The 23,044-nt window shown below is 40.1% G+C and overlaps 2 protein-coding genes and 1 non-coding gene across 9 annotated transcripts in view; 1 reads left to right on the top strand and 2 right to left on the bottom strand.

Annotated features, from left to right (window-relative positions):
* LOC116665394 overlaps nucleotides 1-23,044 on the top strand; it is a 44,794-nt gene that overhangs the window by 10,685 nt on the left and 11,065 nt on the right. The window contains exons 3-4 of the mRNA XM_032484886.1: nucleotides 6,057-6,340; nucleotides 6,492-8,561. Coding sequence (XP_032340777.1) covers nucleotides 6,057-6,340; nucleotides 6,492-7,176 — 969 coding nt within the window. The 3' untranslated portion in view covers nucleotides 7,177-8,561. The remainder of the gene's footprint in view (nucleotides 1-6,056; nucleotides 6,341-6,491; nucleotides 8,562-23,044) is intronic.
* Nucleotides 6,405-6,487, bottom strand: TRNAL-UAA. Its single transcript has one exon. It is a non-coding gene; the product is annotated as a tRNA-Leu (tRNA).
* STX11 (syntaxin 11) overlaps nucleotides 19,967-23,044 on the bottom strand; it is a 33,754-nt gene continuing 30,676 nt past the window's right edge. For all 7 annotated transcript variants that reach the window (XM_032485076.1, XM_032485078.1, XM_014567521.2 and 4 more), the window contains one exon: nucleotides 19,967-21,757. In XM_032485076.1, coding sequence (XP_032340967.1) covers nucleotides 20,889-21,752 — 864 coding nt within the window. In that variant the 5' untranslated portion in view covers nucleotides 21,753-21,757 and the 3' untranslated portion in view covers nucleotides 19,967-20,888. The remainder of the gene's footprint in view (nucleotides 21,758-23,044) is intronic.

Below are 23,044 nucleotides of genomic sequence, written 5' to 3'. Positions count from 1 at the left end.
ACAGAGAAGAAAAGAAATGTCAAATTTCAGAAAGAATGTGGAGAAAAGGGAATCCTCATACACTGTTGGTGGGAATCTAAACTGCTGCAGCCACTATGGAAAACAACATGAAGATTCCTAAAAAAATTAAAAACAGAACTATCATTATGACTTAGCAGTTCCACTTTTTGGTATTTATCCAAAGGACACATAAAGATACATGCAACTGTATGTTCACTGCAGAATTATTTACAATAGCCAAGATATGGAAACAACCTAAATGACCAATGATGATCATATGAATAAAGAAGATATGGTGTGTGTGTGTGTGTGTGTGTGTACATATACACAATGGAATACTATTCAGCTACTAAAAAAAGAACAAAATTCTACCCTTCGTGACAACATGGATGGACCTTGTAGGTATTATGCAAAATGAAATGTCAGAAGGAAAAATACTGTATAATTTCACATACATGTGGAATCTTAAAAAACAAAACAAGCAAAATAAATAAAAACAAACTCATAGATACAGAGATCAGATTGGTGGCTACCAGACGGGAAGGGGACTGTGGGGTGGGCAAAATGGATGAAAGGGGTCAACAGTATGGTAATGGTTGGTAACTATGCTTTGGTAGTGATCACTTCATAGTGCATACAGATATCAAATTATAATGCTGCACACCTGAAACTTATACTAAAAAAACAACTTGAGCTTGTCCAACTCCTAATCACAGCTTTTTGTTGCCACTTAGAACCTATGCTGCTTATTTCACAAATACATGTACTATGTTTATATATAAAGAAGACTGTGGAATTGAGACAAATATTCCACACTCTTTTTAATAATCCATCTTTTCAATGCAATTCTAAAGTTACCTTATTCAGTAGCTGCTAGCCTCACTACACTACAGCAATGAATGCAATGACTGAAAATACAACCTAAGATAAACCAAAACATAAATTTGAGACTTGAATTGCATAGGTATATTGTATAGCTTACCCAAATGGAAATGACTTAAATACTACTTAGGTGTTTGCCTCTTTGGGCTTCTTGGTTCTCCTAATTAGTAAGGTCCACCCCAGCCGAAGAAGGAGAAGGAGGAAGAGAAGATAAAAAGATTGAGAATGCCTGAATCCATACTATACTAACTACATTTTCTTATTTTCTGTATTCTTGACACTCTGGCAACTGGGGCCTTGCTGACCAGGAAGGGACTGCTCCTCCCTGGGTGAGATAATTCCTAGAAATACCAGCTAACTGAGGGCAGCCACTACACCCTAGAGACTGTTGAAATTATTCAAACTCACCAATCCTAAGCCTGTTTACCCTGCCTTGACCATTCTTTCCTGTGAAAACCACAATAAAGTTCTTGCTCACATTTTTTCCTTGCTCCCTCTGTCTCCTGATTGACCCTGGTGTTTCCCCATGTGGCTCTGCATAGTGTGCATTGAATCTCATTTCTAGGGATCTGTAAGTTTAAAAAATTCTTCCTTCATGACAGTCATTTTGGTATCTGCATGTCTTATCATACCTGATTAAAACAAATCCTAGGTACATTTTTAAACACATACCTTAAATGAAGATTAATATGTGTACAATAAATAGAATGGACTGTGAAATATACTGAGTGGATTTCAAGGCTGTTCATTTATTCAGCAGGAGTTTAAACAGTGCATACAATTACAGAGACACTCTGCTAGACACAGTGTTCATTTCACTTCAGTAAGGACCCAGTGCAATCATTGCTTGTCTGCTAAGCACTCTGATAAGTGGTTCAGAGACATCAAAATATATTTGGATAAAAATGAAACTAGGTGGTTCACAAATAAACCAGGTGGTTCACAAATGAACTGGCCCCTATCCAGCAATAGAGGGAAGCAAAGAATCTGAAATTACGTTCCTTGACTCTTACACAGCATCTTTGTAATGAACACACTCATTAAACCTTGGGGCATTATCATTTATATCATTTGAACAATCAGTGAATGTCTGATGTGCATTTAAGTTGTTCATTAAATAGCTGCAATTGTGTCTAAAAGCAAAATGTAAAACAAAGGGAATAAATAAGATCTCCAAATTCCAACTTGCCACCAGGACAAAGAAAGCTTCTTATTCAGGATTTCTCAAATTAGACATAATTTTTGTGTTTTAAAGCTGATGACTGGCTCGGGGTGGGAGTGGGTAATAGCTCAAGTGGTAGAGCGCACGCTTAGCACGCATGAGGTCCTGGATTCAATCCCCAGTACCTCCTCTAAAAATAAATAAATAAACCTAATTACCTCCCCTGCTTAAAAAAAATTTAAAAAAAAAAGGAAAAAGCTGATGACTAATCCAAATCTCTGTTCTTCTTCAACTTCACAGTGAATTTTTGAGTTTGAAAAAAATACATTCTACTGAAAGAAACAAAGATGATGGATATGATGAGATAAAGGTCTTATTCATACAATTAAAATAATAGCTCATTAAAGTGGTGTCCATGGTTGGGATTCTTTTCAATGACAGATCTATCATTAATCATTGAAAGAGAAAAAAGAAAGTCAATTTACTGGCTAAATTATATATAGCCTTAATGTTTACCTAAACATGAGTAACTGTAGAATAACTGTCAAAATTTTACATTCAGAATGAGGCAGACAGAATTTAACAAATAAATTTGCCTCAAATGAACCAGTAGGTGTCACTATTTAAATGTATTGGCAACACTTTTCCTACAGAGTTCTGCATGAAGTCCAATGTAAAATAATCAATTTTGAATAATTTAAAACTAATGCAAACCTACAAAGAGAATGCATATAAATCCACAGTCTTAATTTATAGTTCAATTTAGTGACTTGATTTCTTATTGTTAATCATTGGAAAATCATTCTAAGCTTAGTGGTGGTATGCCTACAAATGATTGAAATTTAAATTCAAAGTATTAAAAAAAAGTTTTTAAATAGTCTAATATAACAGGTCTGTTTTTCAAGGAAAAGTAAAAATTCTGCTACATTTTAAGACAGGATTTCAATTTTTAAGAACTATCGATCTCCTTTAGCTCTATGTATGTAATTTTGTGTGAAAGAAAACATTACTCTTTAAATTGATTAGGGAAAGTTGTCTCCAATTGTACCTACCACCTAGGTACAATGGGTCTGGGTGCATGATGTTGTCTGTCAAAGGAGGATATGAATGTAAAAGTGTTTTGAAAAGTGGTCTATACATGCAAGGTAAGATTTCTCCCTACTTGCACAGTGTAGTTCTACTATACTTCCTACAAAAGATGGCTCCAGAACAGAGAAGAGAACTCAGAGTTATGAAACACTCACTTTTGTGAGAAGAATATTACATTGTATTCTCCACTTTGTGGAGCTAAATATTATTTTCCTATTTGCAAATGAAGAAAGAAGGCTGATAACCTCCGAAAGTTGACAAGTCCATCTGACCCCAAAGCCTGGATTCTTCCTACTGAGTCACTTTGTGATATGCACTTTTATAAACTGAATCATATCCTGAAAGTTTGCTGCATTAAATTAAAATTCACTTAGAGAATCCTGCTAATCAGAGGAAATCAATGATAGAACATTTTGTAGGGAAGGATACAGTAAAGCAAAAGATTCCATTTAAATTGGCATATTAAGGTTGCAGTTAAGTAGGCCATATATATTGATCAAACGCTTGTGATTCAGTGCGCTAGGAGCCATCTGATAGATTCTCTTGTTTCTGGACCAGCAGGTCTCAGACATCACTTCATCTCTCCTTGTGGCACCTCAGTGATCTGTTTGTCAGAATTTTAACATGCTCAAGAATGCTAGCTGGTCTTTTACCATCTCTGCTTAAGCATAGTAGCTGGTTACTACTGCCTAGAAGCCTGATTTACAATATAGCTTTAAAGGAACAAAGTAAAAACGCACACTACTCTGCCTATTAGAAGTATTGCTCCTTATTTGCACTTGGAGATATTAACACAAACAAATTAGCAAGAGCCCCTGCGTTCGGACTGGAAAGGCTTCAAATCAATACTGTTCCTCCCCTTGTTTAGCTTTTAAGAAGGAAGAGAGAGACAGACTGAGTTCAGTCTAACTGGCTAGTGACTGAATTAAACAATTTTCCTCTAAAAAATATTTTCTTCAGTTCAACATGTTCCCCCTGTCCTGAGCATATATATATACAGACTGACTAAGAGTTTCTACAGCAATAGATACAGATACTTTCAAATGCAACACTGGTTAGGTTGCTTCTTGTTTCAGATCCTTCAGTGGACCCCAGGCACCATACTTAGCATGGTTTCACGGTGGCTTCCCCGACCTGTGTCTCTCTCCCTCTCCTCCCTGATCTTCCCTGAGCTTCACTCCTCTTCCTTCAGTTTTCAACTGAAGCTGACTCTCTGGGAAAGAGTTAGGGCTTCCAGAACTGCTCCTTTAGCACTTTGGACATAATTCATATTTTTTCGTTATAAATGCAGTTCATTAAAATCTCTATCTCTCACTATCTAAGCTCCCTGAGGGAGAGGCTGACTTATTTATTGTACATCACAAGTGTCTGTCAGTGACTGGCTCATAGCCAGTTGTCAGTGCTGGCAAGAGGCTTACTTCTAAACTGTCTATACACTCTTTCTTTTCCTCTTTCTTTCTTTTCCCTTCTCAAACAATTCAGTTCTAAATCCATTAGATGGGCCCAAGCAAGGCAGATTTCACACTGGGGTGGGGGAAATTTGGGGAATTACAATTATGCATAGAAAAACTAGAATAAAATTTGTAGAGGTGGATCAGAATTCGAGCTATTGGTATGAACTCTTAAATCTAAATCTAAATAGATATAGAGATAGATAAATATAGATGTGTACACACACACACACACACACACACACACACACACACACTAATTCTGTCCACTGAGAGGGCCTGGGAACAGTAACACATCAAAACCAGTGAACAGCTAGCACTGAGATCTTGGTTTCTAACTACCATTCTCCCGTAAAGGAAACTGGGATTCTTCTCAAAATGTCTGATTCTACAGCTGGGTCAGGAAGAATACGAGGTAAGCATGGAATATCTTGGACTTCGAAGTAAGGAAGTGCGAAAAAATGACAAAGAAGTCAAAAATCAGCTTGAATAGACTCCCACTGGCCAAATCTGGGACACTTTGAGCATCAAAGCAAATAATTATAAAATGAATTATAACTATTATAAATTAAAATTCACTTAGAGAATCCTGCTAATCAGAGGAAATCAATAATATAATTTAAATAGTTCACCATGAATCCATACTTACATAACTTATGATTCCATAAATAATTCGATAAATGGAAAGTTTGATGAATAATGGGATATTTACACAGCTTCAAAGTACTTCACCTAAAAATACGCATTAATCACAAAGGGTAACTTTAAAGTGGAGAAGCCTGGCTGAGAACCCTAATCAAGTGAATTAAGATCAATACCAGGAGACACCAAAACCATGCCACCTGAGAGGATGCAAACCAAACACAGCGTCGCCTCTTTATAAGCATAACCTGAATCTAATCACTAGAAAACATTAGAAAAACCCAAATTGACAAAGGGACGATCTACATCTTCAGAGGCGTCAAGATTATGAAAGTCAGGAGAGACTCAGGAAAGGTTCCAAATTGAAGAAGCCTAAGGCGATGTGACCAATAAAAGCAACGCATTATTCCAAACAGGGGCCTTTTACTTTAAAAGATAACTAGTGATTAAATGGCGCCTGGGGATTAATAGTAGTAAATAAACAACGTTAATTTCCTGATTTTAACGGTTATTCTGCAGCCTCTGTTTGCTATCTTACTTTCAAATGATTTTTTTTAAAGTTTCTTTGCACTGTACTTGCAACTTTTTTCTTCCGCTAGGTTTTAGATTACTTTCACTTTTTAAAGTATTAAAAACAAACAAACCAAAAAAACCCCTAGATCGTGCCATTTGTACTTTAAAATTCTTAGCCCATTACAAATTAGAGTCCATTTGTAGCTATGAAGTACTGTCTCAGCCTTCACAGAGTTAATGTAAGAATTGTGTGCACACAACTAATTTTGGCAAAAAAACGGGAAAAGGTAGAGATGCATTTTTGATTTTCCGCGGAGGCAGCTTTTGAACTACGCGGCCGTATCACAAACGCCCATCCGTCCCGGCCGGCTGCCTCTCTGCGAGCCAGGGAGTTGAGCCCCGGACCCGCCGGGGCCCCGCGAAGCCGCGGACCGCGTGCGACGCCGCCGGCCACACCCCCGCCCCCTGCCCTGGGACGCCGCCCGCGCCCCACGCCCGACAGGCTCGCTGGGTCGCCTCTGGCCTGTGGGAAGCGGAGCCCGTGTTGTAGAGATTGTTCCTTTCTCAGCCAGGGAGGCGGGATTCCTGAGTCCAAGCCGCGGTGTGTTCGATGAAATTTATATTTAAAAAATAAATTAAAACTTCTAATGAGAGAAAAGAACTTCTACCAGGAGTGGGGTTCGAACCCACGCGGACATATGTCCATTGGATCTTAAGTCCAACGCCTTAACCACTCGGCCATCCTGGTGCAGGCGAACGAGGTTCCTTTCGCTCTTCCTACAAGCCGTATTCTACCGTCCGCCTCGCACCCTCCCTCAAGAATGCGGAGGGGCCTTCGCCGCCGCTCCCTTGGTTTTCCCAGCCCGAGATGGAGAAAGCTCCCCACCGGAGCCTCCTTTTCCCGCCGCCGAAGCTCACTGTTGCCCGCGACCCGCCGCGGCGGCTGGGGCAACTGCAGCCGAGCTCCTCGCGCTGGCGGCTGCGGCGGCGCAGAGGCCGGGCCTCGCTGCTGGCTCCGGCGGGACCCGGGCCCAGACACTCAGCTTTCGGTTTCGGGGTGCGCGGGCGCAGGAAACAAGCACGCTGCTGAACCTCTGGACTCCTAGGAACACGTTTTGGAGGCGCCTGGGACTGGTGCCGCGCAGGGACCGAGCCCAGAGGGCGGCGTTTGGTTTATTTTATTCTAGACAGAGTAAACTTCAAGGAATGAGTTGCCTGGCAGCAGCAGCCTTCTTGGACCCCTGTACCTGGGGCCGCTTTTCTACTCCACAAGTCACACGGGAAGGGGGCGTCGTAGAAACTTGTGTCTACACGGCGCCGCCACATGCGGGGAGCGCTGCACAATTCGCCCGCCCCTCTGGCTGCAGGGGAGCCTCAGATGCAGTGCGGGGACCTCCTCTTCGTTCCCACGACCCATCCGTGCACCTCGATGTTTAAGTTCTCTTATCTTAACTGTTCTGCAATACCCTCCTTCCTTCCTGGGCCCGGGAGAGTTCAGTTCGTCCGGTCACTTCCTTTCCCAGGACTTTCACTCCATTGTCCACCCCCAGAACCTAGAATCCACCAGGGCCAAGGCTTATGTGTTCTGGAGCGTCGGAGATTCTGGGAACGGAGCCACCATCTGGCAGCCACGCCCGACGGTGCAGGCGGCTGTCTTTGACCAAGAACTTCCAGACCGTACACATTCCCGTCACCAACTGGCTCCTCCCCGACTGGGTCACGGCATTGCCCTGCCACCTCCTGGACGCCTGTGATCCCTGTGAACAGTGCCGTGACCTGTGGTGGCCGCCACCCAGCCTGCTGCCCTGGTTCTTGGAGTTCCAGTCAAGAACCTGCACAGCCCTGAGAGAGCTCTTCCGGTTAACAACTAGCGCAACTGCCCCCCGCCCCTCCGCCACGTAATATTTTGAGGGATCAGTGGCCTGCACCTGCATCCGGCCTCAACACTGTCCTTCCGCTGAGCCTGAGGCCTAGCCCAGGCAAGAACAGAGCAGGTTCCTTAGGCCTAGAGGCTTTGATGTGATGATGACATAGGATCACCGCCCACGACGACTCACCCACTACCTCTGTCTAGGAAGCCAAGGTCTGGTGCTTAGGAAGCACACCTCAAAAGAGAGGAAATTCTCCAGATGTAAGAAGGGTGTTCCAAAGATGTTGGCAACTGCATGACAAATATCCACTTGAGTTAGAACAAAATGTGGAAAGCACAGTGCAATGTCATTTGTTTTAACTGACAATATTAGAGGGTAAATGACAATATTAAGACAGATTTTCTAACACTGGAATGGCTTCATGTTCAGGAAATTGCATTTGACATACTTCTTATGGGCAAATGTTTCACTCTATTTAAACTATTTTTCACTGTGTGTGTTTATTTAAGCCACAATATTCTTTATGCATTCTATGGTGGTTTAAAAAATATGTCTGTAGCTGCTTTGATACTCCTCCCTTCCAGAGATGCAGCCTAATTCCCTTCCCCTTCAAAGTGAGCTGCACCTAATGACTCATTTCTAATGAATAGAATAAAATGGAAGAGACCGTATGTGATCTCAGAGACTAGATCGTCCAAAGGCACTGCTGCTGTCAGCTTGGTTGCTCCCTCTTGGATCATTCCCTCTGGACGAAACCAGCTGCTGCGTCAGGCCATACTTTTGAGAGGCCCATGTGGTGAAGAGTAGCCTGCAAGGAATTGAGGTCCCAGCCCAGTCAAGCCTTGGGATGGCTGTAGCCCTGCCAACATCTTGACCACAACCTCTTGAGAGACCCTGAATTAGAACCACCCAGCCAAGCCCAGATTGCCTGACCCTGAGAAACTACATAAGGTAACAAATTATTTATGCTTTGAGCTGCTAATTTTTGTGTTACTTTTATGCAACTATCAATAACTAATACACATTCTAGCCAAAGTTAGTTTCTCTAGCTCTGACAATGTATTCACAGGCATATATTTTGTTTCTATACATATCTCTAAAAAGAACAATCCTGCTGACCCCTTAGCTAACATCCAACTTTCCTTCTTCGATTTGTTTTCAACTCTTGGATGGAATTGCCCAAACTTTCCAAGGCCACTCATTTACTATCACTTTCCCCCAGAACCCTCTGCTCTGTGGCTTCTACCCTTACTTTTTATCTTTTCAGAATGAAAGTATCTTTACTAAAACAAATTCCAGTTGTGAAGGCTGTATGAAGTTCAACCAGTATAGAAGTGAATAAAGTAGAATGTATAACCCTTTCCACAACCCTTGTAATTCCAGTCATACTAAATTGGGACCCCCTTGTCCCTTAAAGATGCTAGGCCATTTTCTGTCTCCTCCCCCTTCTTTCTGCCCAACTCTCCTCCAAGGCCCAGCATAAACCCTACCTTCCCACCGCACACAGAATTATAAAGTGAAATGGGTAAGTATGTTATGTTACCTGCAAATATGGGTGTAAAAAACTTAGGAAGTTCCAAATTAAACTTCAGGAGTATCCTTCTCACTCTGTCTGATCTTATTTATTATAATAAAAATTAAGGTAAGGAATATATTATTCTTGGTGACAGAATTTTCTAAGTTATAGAATTTAAATTTTTGTCTCAAATCTCATGAAATATAGAATACACATAGCCTATTTATTAAGCAGAGTATAAATTAGCCTTTTTTGTCCATAATTAAGTGTTGCCGTAATGAGAGCAGTGATTTTTCTACAGAGGAACCAAGGGACAGTAGGATGTCACAATGTAAGATATTATTTAGGCTGTGGAGTCAATAGATCTAGTTCAAATTCTAATTTTTTCCAAGCTGGGTAGGCAATATACTTAACATCTTTAAGTCTCAGTTTCCTCATTTATAAAGTGAGAAAAGTAAAACCTACCTCAGAGAAATTTTGTGAGAATTTAGTGAAAAAACGTAAGTGGAGTATCTCGCAGGGTGCTTGGCTGGAAGTGGGCTCCTGTGATAGTCAGTGTTTGTTGCTTTTCCAACGGCCATTTCCAATTTAATTTCAAGAAAAGTACACTCCTCCCCCTGCCCCAGGGGGCGAATCATGATTGGTCTAAAGCAGTAATTGTCATGTCATCCCTTTTGCCAATAATTGGTCTGGAGCAGGATAAGGTGTAGAGTGAGCAAGTGATCCAGTTCTGGCCCATGAGAGATAAAGGAAAGTTGGCTGGGGCTTCTGAGAAAGATATTCTTTATGAATTAAAAAAAAAAAAAAAAAAAAGAGTCTTGGTGTAGGGAAAATGGAGTCAGTCAGACATCCAGCGCCCAGTGACTCAGCTGGATTATCCCGCATGCGCGGTACCCATGTGTTGTTATGACGTCTTGCACTGCGCAGGCGCATTGGTCAGCCCGTAGGTCATAGTTGGATAGAGGCCGGCTTTGTTTCCCTTGGTATGTAAGGTGGTCGGGACTTTCCGCCGCCCCTGCAGCCATTGAAGCCTGTGTACTCCTCGCGGCAATAAAGGCACGTCAGAGATACCCAGGGCTCCACCAGTGTTCAGTCTGCCAGAATCCGTGAACTTGCCAGGCCTTGAGCGCCTCCAGTACACTTGGGAACTGAAAGCTTGTGCTATTCCTTCCCTTGGTTTTCCTACCTTCAGTGAGATGGTGTGAGATGAAATTTTTGGAGCTGTGTTAGCATCCTATGCCTATCAAGCTAAAACCTAAAGATGTCAGAAGGGTAAGTTTGAAAGAGACTTTGCCCTTAAAGACCTTAATGAGACACAGCTAACCAGAAACCACCTGTCTCCAATCTGCCTGTGTTAAGAGATAATGAACGTGTCTTTCAGTATAAGCCAGTGGTTCTGGAAGCATCAGGATCACCTGAGAACTTGCTGGAAATGCTTTCTCAGGCCCTGCCCCAGCGTCTTGAATCTACCATCTCAGAACTGTGTGATTGTGAGGCATGCTCAGGTTTAAGTGTTCTGTTATCATGTAGGGTTTCTGCCCAAACCTTCTTGAATATGTGTAGAGTGGATGAAGGGCTCTGCAGTATCCCCCAAAGGCTGCTTCCTGGATTGATTCCCCATTATTAGCTTGATTTCTTATTTACCTCTTTCCCCTAAATAAGCCTGTGTCCTGAGGGTGCACTTGTTTTCTTCATGTATATAGATAGATATAAAATTATTGTGTGGAACCCTGAAGCTATCTTGTCCTTGTGTGTGTTGTCCTTGACAGAATCTTCACTTTAACTTTACCAGAAATCTCTCATTTTCTAGCATCATTCTAACACCCTCTTATTTCATCATCAAACACTTCAATTTCCAGATTACTTTTATACTCCTTCTTTACCTTAATTATAGTATGAAGAAATATAGCCATTTCATAGATACTTCAGAATATTGTCACTAAACATCATCAACATTAGGACATATTTTCTCATCTGGAAGTGAGCATGGGAAGCATTCTGTCTGCTTACATTGGGGATGATCAGATACTTTTCAGACACTTTCAGATACCTGAGTGAGCTAGTCTTCTGGATTCCAAAGAACAGAGTGCGTGTGTGTGAGGTCAGCCAACCCTGACTGCTGAAATGTTTGTGGCGAGGCCCTTTCAGACAGCGCTGGGCCAGAGATGCCATATAGAGATGCAAGGTTGGTGGGACATGGGACAAGGGGTTGGGGATGGAAGTTGGCATTGCTCTGTGCCTCCTGCTCCCAGCAATCCAGAACTCAACTGCAGAGAAGTCTAGTGGAAATTTTGCAAAGGATGGTTTACTCCCTCCTCTCCTCTCTTCCCCCTCATCTTTTGTTTTCCAATTTTATTAAGGACAAATTTGTTTTATGGAGTAGTGTCTTAGCATCACTTTATTGTGAGAAGCACTTTATGTGTATTATCTCATTTTATCTGATTTTCCCCATTTCTGTTTAGTTCTTTATTAAGTGTTCTGCCTCTGTCATGTTTCCCTTACTTTGTATTTCCTTTAACAATATTATTACTTTTACATCCTATTGAAGTTATATTTATTCCTAGTTAAGTTTAGAATTTTTTCTTCATCTATATTCATGTTTTGATTTATTTTACATATTGTTGCTTTTAATTTTTGTTTTATAAGTAAATCTAATTATTTTATCTTGTAATAGTCCACTTTTCATGACATTTCTATTTTAACCCTTTTATTTTAATTTTAACATTTTAGTTATTCTTAATTTTCTCTTCCTTGTGTTATTTTACTAAAATTTTTTTTAGGAGTATTTATTTTACTTTGTGTTTTTGGCAAGTAAGAAATATGGCCTCGGGAAGTGGCAGTGAAGAAAGGCCATATCCTCTGTCCCCACAGTCTCCACACCGAGGAGAAGGACAGTCTAACAAAAGGTAGGGTCTTTTTGTAGCCACTCAGGATGGGGACTGAGACTAAGTTGGCTAGATATTAAAGGGCAGGGTGAACTTAGAAAATGTCATACAAAGGGATACTCAGATTAAGTTTCAGATATATGTTGAGTGACCATGTAATTCATCATCCAGACTCACATACTTGTGAAAGTGAAAGGAGGAGCTATTAAAAATTATGCTGGGACTGCAGGCCTGCAAGAAGCTAGTTCCAGGAAACTTACATATGTGAAAGAAATATGTATGCATGTTTGGACCAGAATTAAGTAATATTATCTCTGCACTTAGTAGACATTTATTGAATGAATGACCACATTAATGATTATGTAAACTTAAATGTAAATCAAAACACATTTCCTGATGTATGAAACTTTCTTATTGGGTCAATTAGGAAAATCTAGACAGGAAATTGTAGATACTTTTAGAGCTCAGGTATCTGGTGTGCATTTTGGATTGCATTAGCCACACAATAGCCGACAAATATTTATTTTTTAAAAAGTATCAACAGCAATTTTTAAATTTCATTTGGCTGTGAACAGAGAGGATAGAACGGAATGAAGGTGATTCTGGTGTTTTGCCACGAGATACCTGGGAGGGTAATGATCCCATTAACTGAAGGAGGCCCACAGGAGGAAGAACAGAAGGCCGAGTTGGAGGAACCTGTGGGACATTCAGGAAGAAAGGTCAAGTAGACAGTAGGACATACAAATCTGCAGCTCAGGTAACATATTTAGGCTAAAGGATTATTGAGTAAATGGTCCAGGCAAATGCCTTTAGTGTCCCAAGGTACAGGCCAGAACCACAGGCGGGGGAGGATGCACACAGCCCCAGAATGATGCCTGCGTCATGTCTAGTGATCCCATGGTATGCCTGGGCAGGAACCAGCTGCATTCATTATGAGCTCACCCCTGCTGCTCAAAAACTGTATCTTACAAAGGCGAGAATAAGAGCAGTCTTGCAAGCAGAGGAGAGAGAGTCTAGCTTGGTTGCCACCTGCTCAGGGAGGTTGCCCACTCACGCTGTCAGCACCTGTGTACCTTGGGTGAAGTTGAGACTGTATGTTTGCTCCTTGCCAGGCAAACTAAAGAAAGCTGCTGGGGTTGTCAGTGACCAGTCTTCTCTCCACAAAGGTTTGGAGAGTATTGCCATAGGGAAGTTAAGCCATGGGTTGGATGAGATCACCTACAAGGAATGTACAGAGAAGAAAGGAGCAAGCGTAGACTCCTTGGCCATTTCACATCACAGAGTGTGGGCTAACTCCTTTGACACAGTTCCCTGAAAAATATGTAACTTTGTGTTTTTATGCCACCAAGCACTAGGGAGCAGTAATCCCCCCTTCTGTTTTCTTAGTTGCCTTAACCTCACTTGACAATTTATTATAGCTGTGTTGTGTGCAGGTGTAGCTATGGAGAAGGCAAATTCTGTCAACTAAGCCCACACAGGGTATGTGGTCATTGGCAAACCACAGCCTCTTTCTCCTTTCTCTTCAAATAAATCAGAGGAGTTGGTAATATAAGTATGTATGCATGAATATTTGCTTTTGTTTTGTGTTTACAATATACTTTAAGGAGGTAATTTCAATTTTTCAGTTGCTACATGGTGTACCTTTCATTTCAGGAGTCTTCATTTGAGCTGTAAACTGTACTATCTACTTTATAAGACTGTGAAAATTTTGAAAATGGAAATATATATATATATGTTGAAATTTTCTTCTGAACAAAAAAGCAGACCAAGCAAAGAAACATAGACTAAATGGAATTAATAGCATCATTTTCTCCCAGTTTCATTTCTTTTTAAAGAATAATGCAACAGTAGGATGAAGAAAGGAGTGGCAATTATATTTTATCAAACTGTGAGAATAGGTAGAACTTTTTCATTTTTTTTTTACAAAAAAAGTAAAAGGAAAATAGATTCATATATATGGAAGTGAATATAAAGGCTCTTGAGTTATCAGAAATTTATAAATGTCTTTAGGTGTTAGGGAGAAATTTCCAAAAATTTCAACCCATTTACTACATTGAATTTAAGGCCACACAAAATTGTATTATAGAATGTAGTAGTACATAATTTAACCAAATTATACTCACAGGATATACATGGAGTGGGGGAAAAAAAGAAAACCTACCAACTTCTAGTTGTAACCATTGTCCCTGTTGACGTATCAGCCAAGTAAGTTGTTTGCTCACAATTTCTGTTAGTGCACAGATGGAAATTAATTGGGTTAGTTCACAGGAAAGTCTACTTTTAGTATTTTCAGCTTCTCCTTTCAATTTCTTTGGTTCACTTCAGCCATATCCCCTAATTCTACTCTGCCCTTCTGGGATTATCTTGCTTCCTGACCTTCCCTTAGGAACACGTCATCCTTCCTCCTTCTTTTTTTTTTCTTTTTGTTTTAAATCTCAAATTTATTCACCCCACTGTATTATTCCTTCCCCAAATTTTTAAGCCTCGTGTCTCTTTTCAAGAAAAAAAGGAATTCTCTTCACCATTTTTATGTCCCCTGGTGTGTCTGCCAATCTTCTTCTTTTTTTTTTTTTAATTTAAGTATAGTTGATTTATAATGTTGTTTTAGTTTCTGGTATTCAACATAGTGATTCCATCATATATATATATATATTCCTTTTCATATTCTCTTTCTTTATAGGTTATTACAAGACATTGAATATAGTTCCCTGTGCTATGCAGTTGGATCTTATTATTTATCTGTTTTATATATAGTAGTTTGTATCTGCTAATCCCAAACTCCTAATTTATCCCTCTTCCTCCACCCCTTTCCCCTTTGGTAATCATAAGTTTGTTTTCTGTGTCTATGAGTTTGTTTCTGTTTTGTAAATAAGTTCATTTGTATCATTTTTTAGATTCCACATATAAGTTATCATATGATACTTGTCTTTCTCTGACTTACCTCACTTAGTATGATAATCTCTAGGTCTATCCATGTCATTGTAAATTTGTCAGTCATTTTTAATATAACCCTGAAACTCATATCAGTGAGAAGAGATGCAACTTTTGCTAATAAAGCTGTGGTTTCCTTTTGGAAATGAGAACTTGGTGCAAAGTTACTTCCTATGCTGATAACAACCAAGGCAGAGTGCCAAACACAAGAAGCTCCCCTCCCGATGAGTGGCAGCAATGAAAGAACAGACACTTTCTTTCATTCCCCAGACAGTTTTACTGTCTCCTGGGTACATGCATGTTTTAACACCTTGCCACTCAGTAACATTTCTTGTCTGACAGGTTTCTTCCATGAATCAGATTACCAATTGCCGTGAAGATCATGTAGAAAAACCTTGTTACCTCATTATGCTCTTCTAAGGGTGTTTTAGACCAGGGGAAACCACGGGGCAGGGCAGAAGAATGAACTAGTTAAACATTCCTAGCTGCAAGAGAAATTCCTGTTTTGTGACATGCAGGCTAAATAGTTTATTTTTATCTAGGGGTGACATTCCTTGTATATCCTTTCTACTCCCTGGAGATTTTCTTCTTGACTTGGTCCAAATCATCTTTTGAAAGAGTTTGAGCACCAGCTGCCGGCAGCTGGGCAGCACATTAATATGAGATCTGCCAGGTTGGCTTCATCTGTGAGAGAGTGGGACCTTGCAACCCAGCTGAGCTCACAGCTCAAAGGAAGGGCAGTTTGAGGTCCTCTAATCTCTCCTTGATCTTCAACTCCTTCAGAAGAAGGAATGGCCTTGCCAGTTATTTCTCTGCACAGTGCACCTGCAGTTGAACATTTTTGCCTTGAGTAGGCATCATGGATCCCTAAGGAGTCTGTATGTGAGTGGGGGCACGGGGGTACCTAGCATTCTTGGGAAAATGGACTGAGGCATTTCAGTGCAGCCTGATAAATAGAGACCTCAGTGATTGAGAACAGTTTAGGACTGATGGTCAAAGCCACTGTAATTTGCATAATTACCCCACTGGGTGCCACATGACAGAGGGATAGGCACATCCTGTCCACAATTCAAAAAAATAACCTTTGTTTTATTTGGTTGGAAGACGAAAAACGAAAAAAAAATCCCTTCTTAAAATTTGGTTTTAAAACTTAGTTTGCAACTTTCTTTGCATCCAAACTCGCTCTGTACCTGGTCTCAATTTACCCCCAGTTTGCTGACTCCAGTTCCTGTGGCTCAGACTTTCATTCTCTCCCGGTGCAGCCTGTTCAGATTGGCCATTCTCTTGGATGATCTGCTTCTTCCCAAGTAGTTTTTGTCCAATCCCATCTCTCTTCCTCTCACCAAGACCTACCCCTGCTCCCAAGATACTGTCCCCTTCTCTGGGCCTAGTACCCAGCACAGGATGACCTTCTTAATTTCTGCCTCTTAAAAAAAAAATGAAATGGTAACATTACTTCACAGGCTTGTCATGAAAAAAAATGAAATCAAAGCATCTTGTAAACAGAAAAGCGTGAAACCCATGGGTATCGCTATGTTGATTGAACATGTCTATCTACTGTGGGATGACTATTGAGCAAAGTGTGATCAGATATGGGTCGGTGCCCAGAAGAGTACATAAGTTGAAGGTCAGGGCAAAAAAGACAGTCAGGAAAACTTGCAGTCCAGTTGTAAGGTCAGAACAAGCAATTGAACACATCAAACAAGCAGACAGTAGTTAGGTAAGGCAAGTAAAAATCCGCACACAGTAAACAAAAGGAAACTGAGAGGTCATGAGTGCAGAGCAGACATGAGGTATTGTCCATCTCCAAGAATACTTAGAATCCAGAGGCACTGCTCAGGCACAGCCAGTGAGCTTTGGTATGTATGGATATGTATTCATTCCTTCTTTCCTTCTTTTCCTACCTTGTTCCATAATAGATTTATGGTGGCTTAGAATGGTTTAGAACAAATCTCCAAGTATGGGTACCCTAGGGTCTGCAGGAGGTATCCGATAAAAGGGGCATGTAAGTGGAGCCCACATCGATGGGGAAGTATAATGATCCTAACATAGAAACACATCCAGTACATGCATGTTCCTGTTAAATGGCTTTAAATGCATCTTTGTTTGGGACAGCTAGACTGAGCATATGCAAAAAGCTGGGCCTATCTGAAAATAAAGAGATAAGATATAAAATTTGCATGTTCTGTTATTTCTACCCAGTATAGAATGTTATGGGATGGGATGCTGGGAAACCAAAGGAGGGGTATGTCTAAAGAGTTGTCTATAGGACCATGAAAATGTAGAGATACAGATTAGGAAAAATGGGAAAGGGTCCAAGAAGTGGATAAGGATGCTTGCAATTAAATCAGGGTATAAAACACTTAAAAATAAACATCAAGAATTAAAAACGATAATGTTGGGAACTTGTCTCTCACTCCTCTTTTTCTTTTTTCTTTTTTTTTTAAGGATATCACTGGTTTTAAAGCAACCTATTTAGTCTCATTCAAATCATCAGTTCAGAAAGTCTTCTTTCTCACCAGTAAATATATAATTTTTACAACAAAGCTTCCAGTGTATAAGGACATCTAGTCCATTCTTCATAACACATGTTGGTAATAAAGATGTTCAATATTTAAATGATGGTGAAGTTATATTCTAGATCCTATTCATTTTCTATTTCTAATAGTCCCATTTTATTAATTGCAATGATTTTCAATTCTATCAGAAGCAAGTCAGCTGTTACTCTGATTACAGATGGATGTTTCAAACTATCATCTTGATTATAAATCAGTGAATTGCATGCTGCAGTTGGAGATACCTTGCATATTTCAAAGAAAGGAGTAGAAATATGTCCAATGGTAGGCAATGGAATGGCAGGATTTACACATAAAATCCAAGATTACCGTTACCCTATTTTATTATTTTTAGGTTATGCACAATCTTCAGTAGTTTTCTGTCAAGATAGGAAGTTTATATGATAGAGCCTGAAAAATATTTGCATATGACATTTAACTACAAAGCATTGAAACTGATTTTAAATATATATAAAGCAATGGTGCAGGAAGAACCCTGTTCTGTTTCCAAGTCATTATCTTGAAAGGCCATAAACTTACTCCTCTTGGGGGCACTGGAGCACCCTTTCCTAAGGAAAAAGCCAGCATTTCACCCACTGCTCCACAGGGCAGTCAGAGCCAGGAAGGGCTTCTGGGAAACAGGACAGGATGTGGGAAAAGCCAACTGATCCCTTCCCTTTAGTCTATTGTGACTTGGCCTCCACAGCTGAACTTCTTCTGGGACTTTCTGACTCACAGCTGGGAAAGAATTAGGGGAAAGCCCTTGCCAAGTTGAGCAGAACAGCTGCTTCCTGCTTAACTGTTTTTAGAGTGAAATTTCCAATTTCACTTTCATAACATATAAGAAGGAATGAAATGCCACTGTGAAAACAGTTCTTTCATTGTAAAAAAAAAAAAAGTTTAACCCTATTAGTCAAAGAAGATAGGGTCTTGGTTTCTTTACTGTATTTTAGTAGAGACTATTAACAGAAGAGTAAGTATTTGTTTTTCCTCAGAAGTTAACTATTAATTGAATTAAGTTAATAGCAGCTCTCTCAGTCCAGAAGAAAGTTATGCAGTAACAATGATCAATGTAACACTTCACACGTGCCAGGTACCATCCTAAATGCTTTTACATATTTAGTCATTTACTTCTTACAACTACTCTATGAGGTAAGTCCTATTATATCCATTTATAGATGAGGAAACTGAGGCACAGAGAGGCTAAGTAATGTGCCCAAGTTGTACAGCTACTATATGGCGAAGTCATGACTTAAACCTAGAAAGTAGGGTCCTGAGTCTGGGCTCTTAACTGCTACACCACACCCAGACAGTTACTAAAAAGCAGGAATAAAAGTTCTTGTCTTTTAATAGGCAGCAGTTCACTAATCTCTTTGTATATTAAAGTGAAGTTTTTACCTAAGTCTCTGATGTGAAGTGTGGGGAGTTAAATACACAGAGCCAACAAACTCCTTGACTTTTATGAATGGTTCTAAACAAAAAAGTTTTGTGCGATGAATTCATGAAATATTCTCTCTTGTGAAACCTTGCTTGTGGCCTATATTTACAGTATCTCTTTCCTACCATGAAAGGCAGCAATGGAACTGTGTGAAGGATTTTTTTTTTTTTAAGGAAAGGGAATTAGGTCAAGGGTGAGACATATCCCTAGAGTTGGCTGAGAAAGAACTGGGAGAAACCTGAGGAGAGCCTGGTGGGACTTAGTTTCCACAATTCTCATATTTAACCATGAAATTAAAATTAGGTACAGGGCTAGATTTCATGGTCATAAGCAGGTTAGTCAGTGAGTTCTAAAGAGTTCACATACTCTTCTTTCCATTTCTTTTAAAATTTCACTGAAGGACCTGAGAATAATGATCACTGAATAAACTCACTCATTTATTAAATTATGAGTAGAAAGAGTTAAGAATTGACTTAAAAGAAAGGCAGGAAACATGGTAAGTGTGGGAAAACGCATTACAAAGTTTGCAAGCGAAACCAAATCTCCAAAAACATAATTTTGTTAAACTATTGTAAATAACCCAGGAGAGAAAGCAACGTACTCTCATGTGAATTCTTTTTCATTTCCCCTCTTTATTCAGAGTTGCATCCAGTTGTTGCAGCTTCCAGCAGCTAGTAGAAAAAAAATTAAAACAATAATTGAAAAAGTAGACTAAGATTTAAATGATCAAGATACAAATGCATAAAAGAGATGTTTACTATATAATGTTTACTAAACATTGTTGAAAAAGAGTGTTATTTTATTTTAAATTACTACATTTTCAATGCATGAAAGGAATGGGCCACAGTAAAAACAAAAGCAATATTTCTGTGACTGTTATTTTATCTCTAGTTCTGTATGCCTTTTCAGCATTTGACATCTGTTTTTACCACTATACCCAATCCAGAGTTGTTCAAAATAAAGTTTTTACCCAAACTAGACTATGGAGATGCAGATGGGAATGAGATAAACTCAAAACAAAGCAACACCAGTAACCAGTAAAAATGTTTTAATTGATATCAATATACCATATTTACAAACCACATGGTCATTATGTACATGCATTAGTAAATATTAGTACTTTACATATATATGGATTTGTAACAATCAAGTAAAAAGATACACTTCAAATTATTTTTATTTATGAAAAATATATATAATGTGACACATGTACTTCAATTTGAGTGCTTGTTCAATACTCAGTGCTTAAAAATATTTGAAAAAAAATCCTAAAATATATTCTGATGGAAGATATTAAAAGTGAAAGAGTTAAGGAAATAGTAAGTGTTAAATGTCATTTTAATAAGTAGGGGAGGTGAGCAGAAAGAAGATAAACATCTATAGGCAGCAAGCACAGCATAAACTAGATGAAGAATCAGAAATGGAATATGTGCTGTTTTTCCCAAGGTCAGTTTCACTTGAAAATGAACAGAACCGAGGTACTTTCAGGATAGGGTGAATGAACTGAATTTCTGATAACGAGGAGACAGAACCGAGGTACTTTCAGGATAGGGTGAATGAACTGAACTTCTGATAACGAGGAGCCGGTGCAGAATTGACTTCCTCCTAGAGGGTTCATGACCAAACACGCCCTGGACATTTACCATAGAGTAAGCTAAGTCAGTTCCTTATTTGGCTTCCGCTAAGAGGCAAGGGTGCTATGTGCCACATAATGACCTCAAAAACCTGAGTAGTCATCTGTCCTTACCGAAGAGACATCTGGTGGCATCGGCTCTCTTTGCAAGCATAAGCTGGGCTGGAATTCTTGGATCTCGAGTGTTTTCTTTCTTCAAAGACTGAGGTCCCTAGGGATTAGGGCAACTCACCCCAGTTCATATGGCCTCAAAATCTCTTCTAGTGTGCTTACCAGCCCATTCCGGTCTGGGATGGGGTGTGGTGCCCCAGGCCGGCCTGCTAGTTGACGCAGGGGCAGCAGAAGCAGCAGAGGGTCCGACAGGGGTTCTTCTTCTTGTACTGCTCAGCCTTGCTCCAGTGCACCTTGGCCTGGCCGGTGTAGTTGACAGTCTTCTGCACGTTGACACTGATGACGTTCAGGGTGTCAGACTGCTGCTCTACCAGCCTGGCCGTCTGCAGGAAGAGCTCATGGAGGTCGCGGATGCGGCCCTCCAGCTGCAGCATCTCACGGTGCTGGCTCTCGATCTTGCTGAGGGCCCCCCGGGCGCACTTCACATCGGCCAGCAGGTTCTCGGAGAACACATCCCACTTGCCCTGTTCGAACATGTCCTCGATCTGGTCGCCCGAGACGTCCTTGCCCATGATCTCCAGCTGACGCTGGATGCGGATCTTGCAGTTTTCGCGCTGCTTCATCTCAGCCTCGTTGTACTCTTGCATGGCAGTCTGGAAGGTGCAGGTGAGCGCTCTGTAATGCGCTTGCATGATGCGCACGACGACCGAGTTTGTGCCGTGCTCAGCCTCGGCCTCCTGGCTCAGCGTCTTCATCCTGCTCAGCTTGAGGTGGATGCTCTCGCCCCGGGCCTTGATGTCCTTGGCAATCGAGTTGGTGTCGCGCTTGATGCTGCTAAGGCGCCGCATGGACGTGAGGAAGCGGGCATTCTGCTTTCCCAGCCGCTTCACATCATTACTCAGCTGCTGGTTTTCATCCTGAAGGTCCTGGATGTTCCTGTACAAGGATTCCAGGATGTGGTCCGTCTCAAACACGATGTCCTCCTGGGGCAAGTCAAATTCATCGTTCTTGTCTGCGAACTGCCGGTCATAGTTCTTGGTTAACTCCACCAATTCTATTAGTCGGTCCTTCATTTTGCCTGCAAGTAGAGATACTGAGGTTAAATTCCTCTAGTGAAAGCCAAATATTTACACTGAGGGAATTGCAGGTTAAAATAAAGAAGCATTCTGTTCACTGCTCAGAGCTCCCAGTTCTTTACTCCTGGGTGTAGGTAATAATAAATGCAATAAAGGAGCTAAATGTTCTATGACATTTTGCTTATGAATAAAGGACTAATGAGACTGACAGCCATGAACACATCTGTATTTTATAGCTAGTAGGTATTTGCAGTTCAATAGTGGAAGTGACTGGAACTCAAGCAGCAATTTCAAATTTTAGATTGCTTTGGGAACCTCTTTTTCTTGCTTTATGTGCTCCAACAATCACAAATCAAAACACACCAGAGAAAGGAAAAATAAGAAAAGAGTTGCAAAGATGATTGTTAAATAAGGACAGTCAATTTACAAGGCTTTGGAGCCAACTCTAAGTGCTGACTATTCTGTGTCTATTTCAGCGCTGGTAAGCATTCTCAGTCCTGTACCTCATAACGTTTCTTTTTTAAAAAATGATATAAATCATGGTTTAATTTTTTTCTCTTAAAATGTAATAAAAATAAAACAGGCTTAAAGTAAAACAACAACAAAATGAACAAAGACAAAAATCTAGTAAGGAAGTACTAACTTTGGAAGTCAAAATTTCCCTGCTCTTTTGCCAAATATCACCGATAAATACTTCAGCTTGAATGTCTGTTTGATACTCAGTGCTTAAAAATACTTGGGGGAAAAAAAAATCCCAAAATATGCTAATGAAAGATATTAAAAGCTAAAGAGATAAAGAAATAGTTAAGTGTTTTATGTGATTTTAATAAGTAGGTGAGGGAGCAGAAAGAATACATATTTATCTAGGTGGAATCACATAACTAAAGCCAGATGAAGAATCAGAAGTGAAGAATGTTCAGTTTTTTTCCAAGGCTCCTAGTGGTGTCATTAACAAAACTGATTTTTAAAAAAGTTTTATATGGAAAACTTCAATCATACGCAAGCCTAGTAGCAATAACGTAACACACTCCCATTTATCCATCACACAGCAGCAACATTTGCCCATTTTTTAATGGCTTTTTGAAATAAGTTGGCAACTCAAGCAGAATTTCTGTATTTTTATAAGGATGGCGCTAATCAATTCCCTGCTTACCAAGGCAAAATAATGTTCTCTGTGTCCATATTTTTTTTTCCAGTGAAGTGAAAAACTTTCATTTTTAGTAGCTTGTATATATGCCAAAATAATTAACATTTTGCCCTTTTCATGCAAGATTCTGTGGCTAGAAAGA

This window comes from Camelus ferus, chromosome 8, assembly GCF_009834535.1.
Source record: "Camelus ferus isolate YT-003-E chromosome 8, BCGSAC_Cfer_1.0, whole genome shotgun sequence".
NCBI lineage: Eukaryota > Metazoa > Chordata > Mammalia > Artiodactyla > Camelidae > Camelus > Camelus ferus.
Note: the sequence above shows the minus strand (reverse complement) of the source record. Positions and strands in the feature narration are given on the sequence as shown.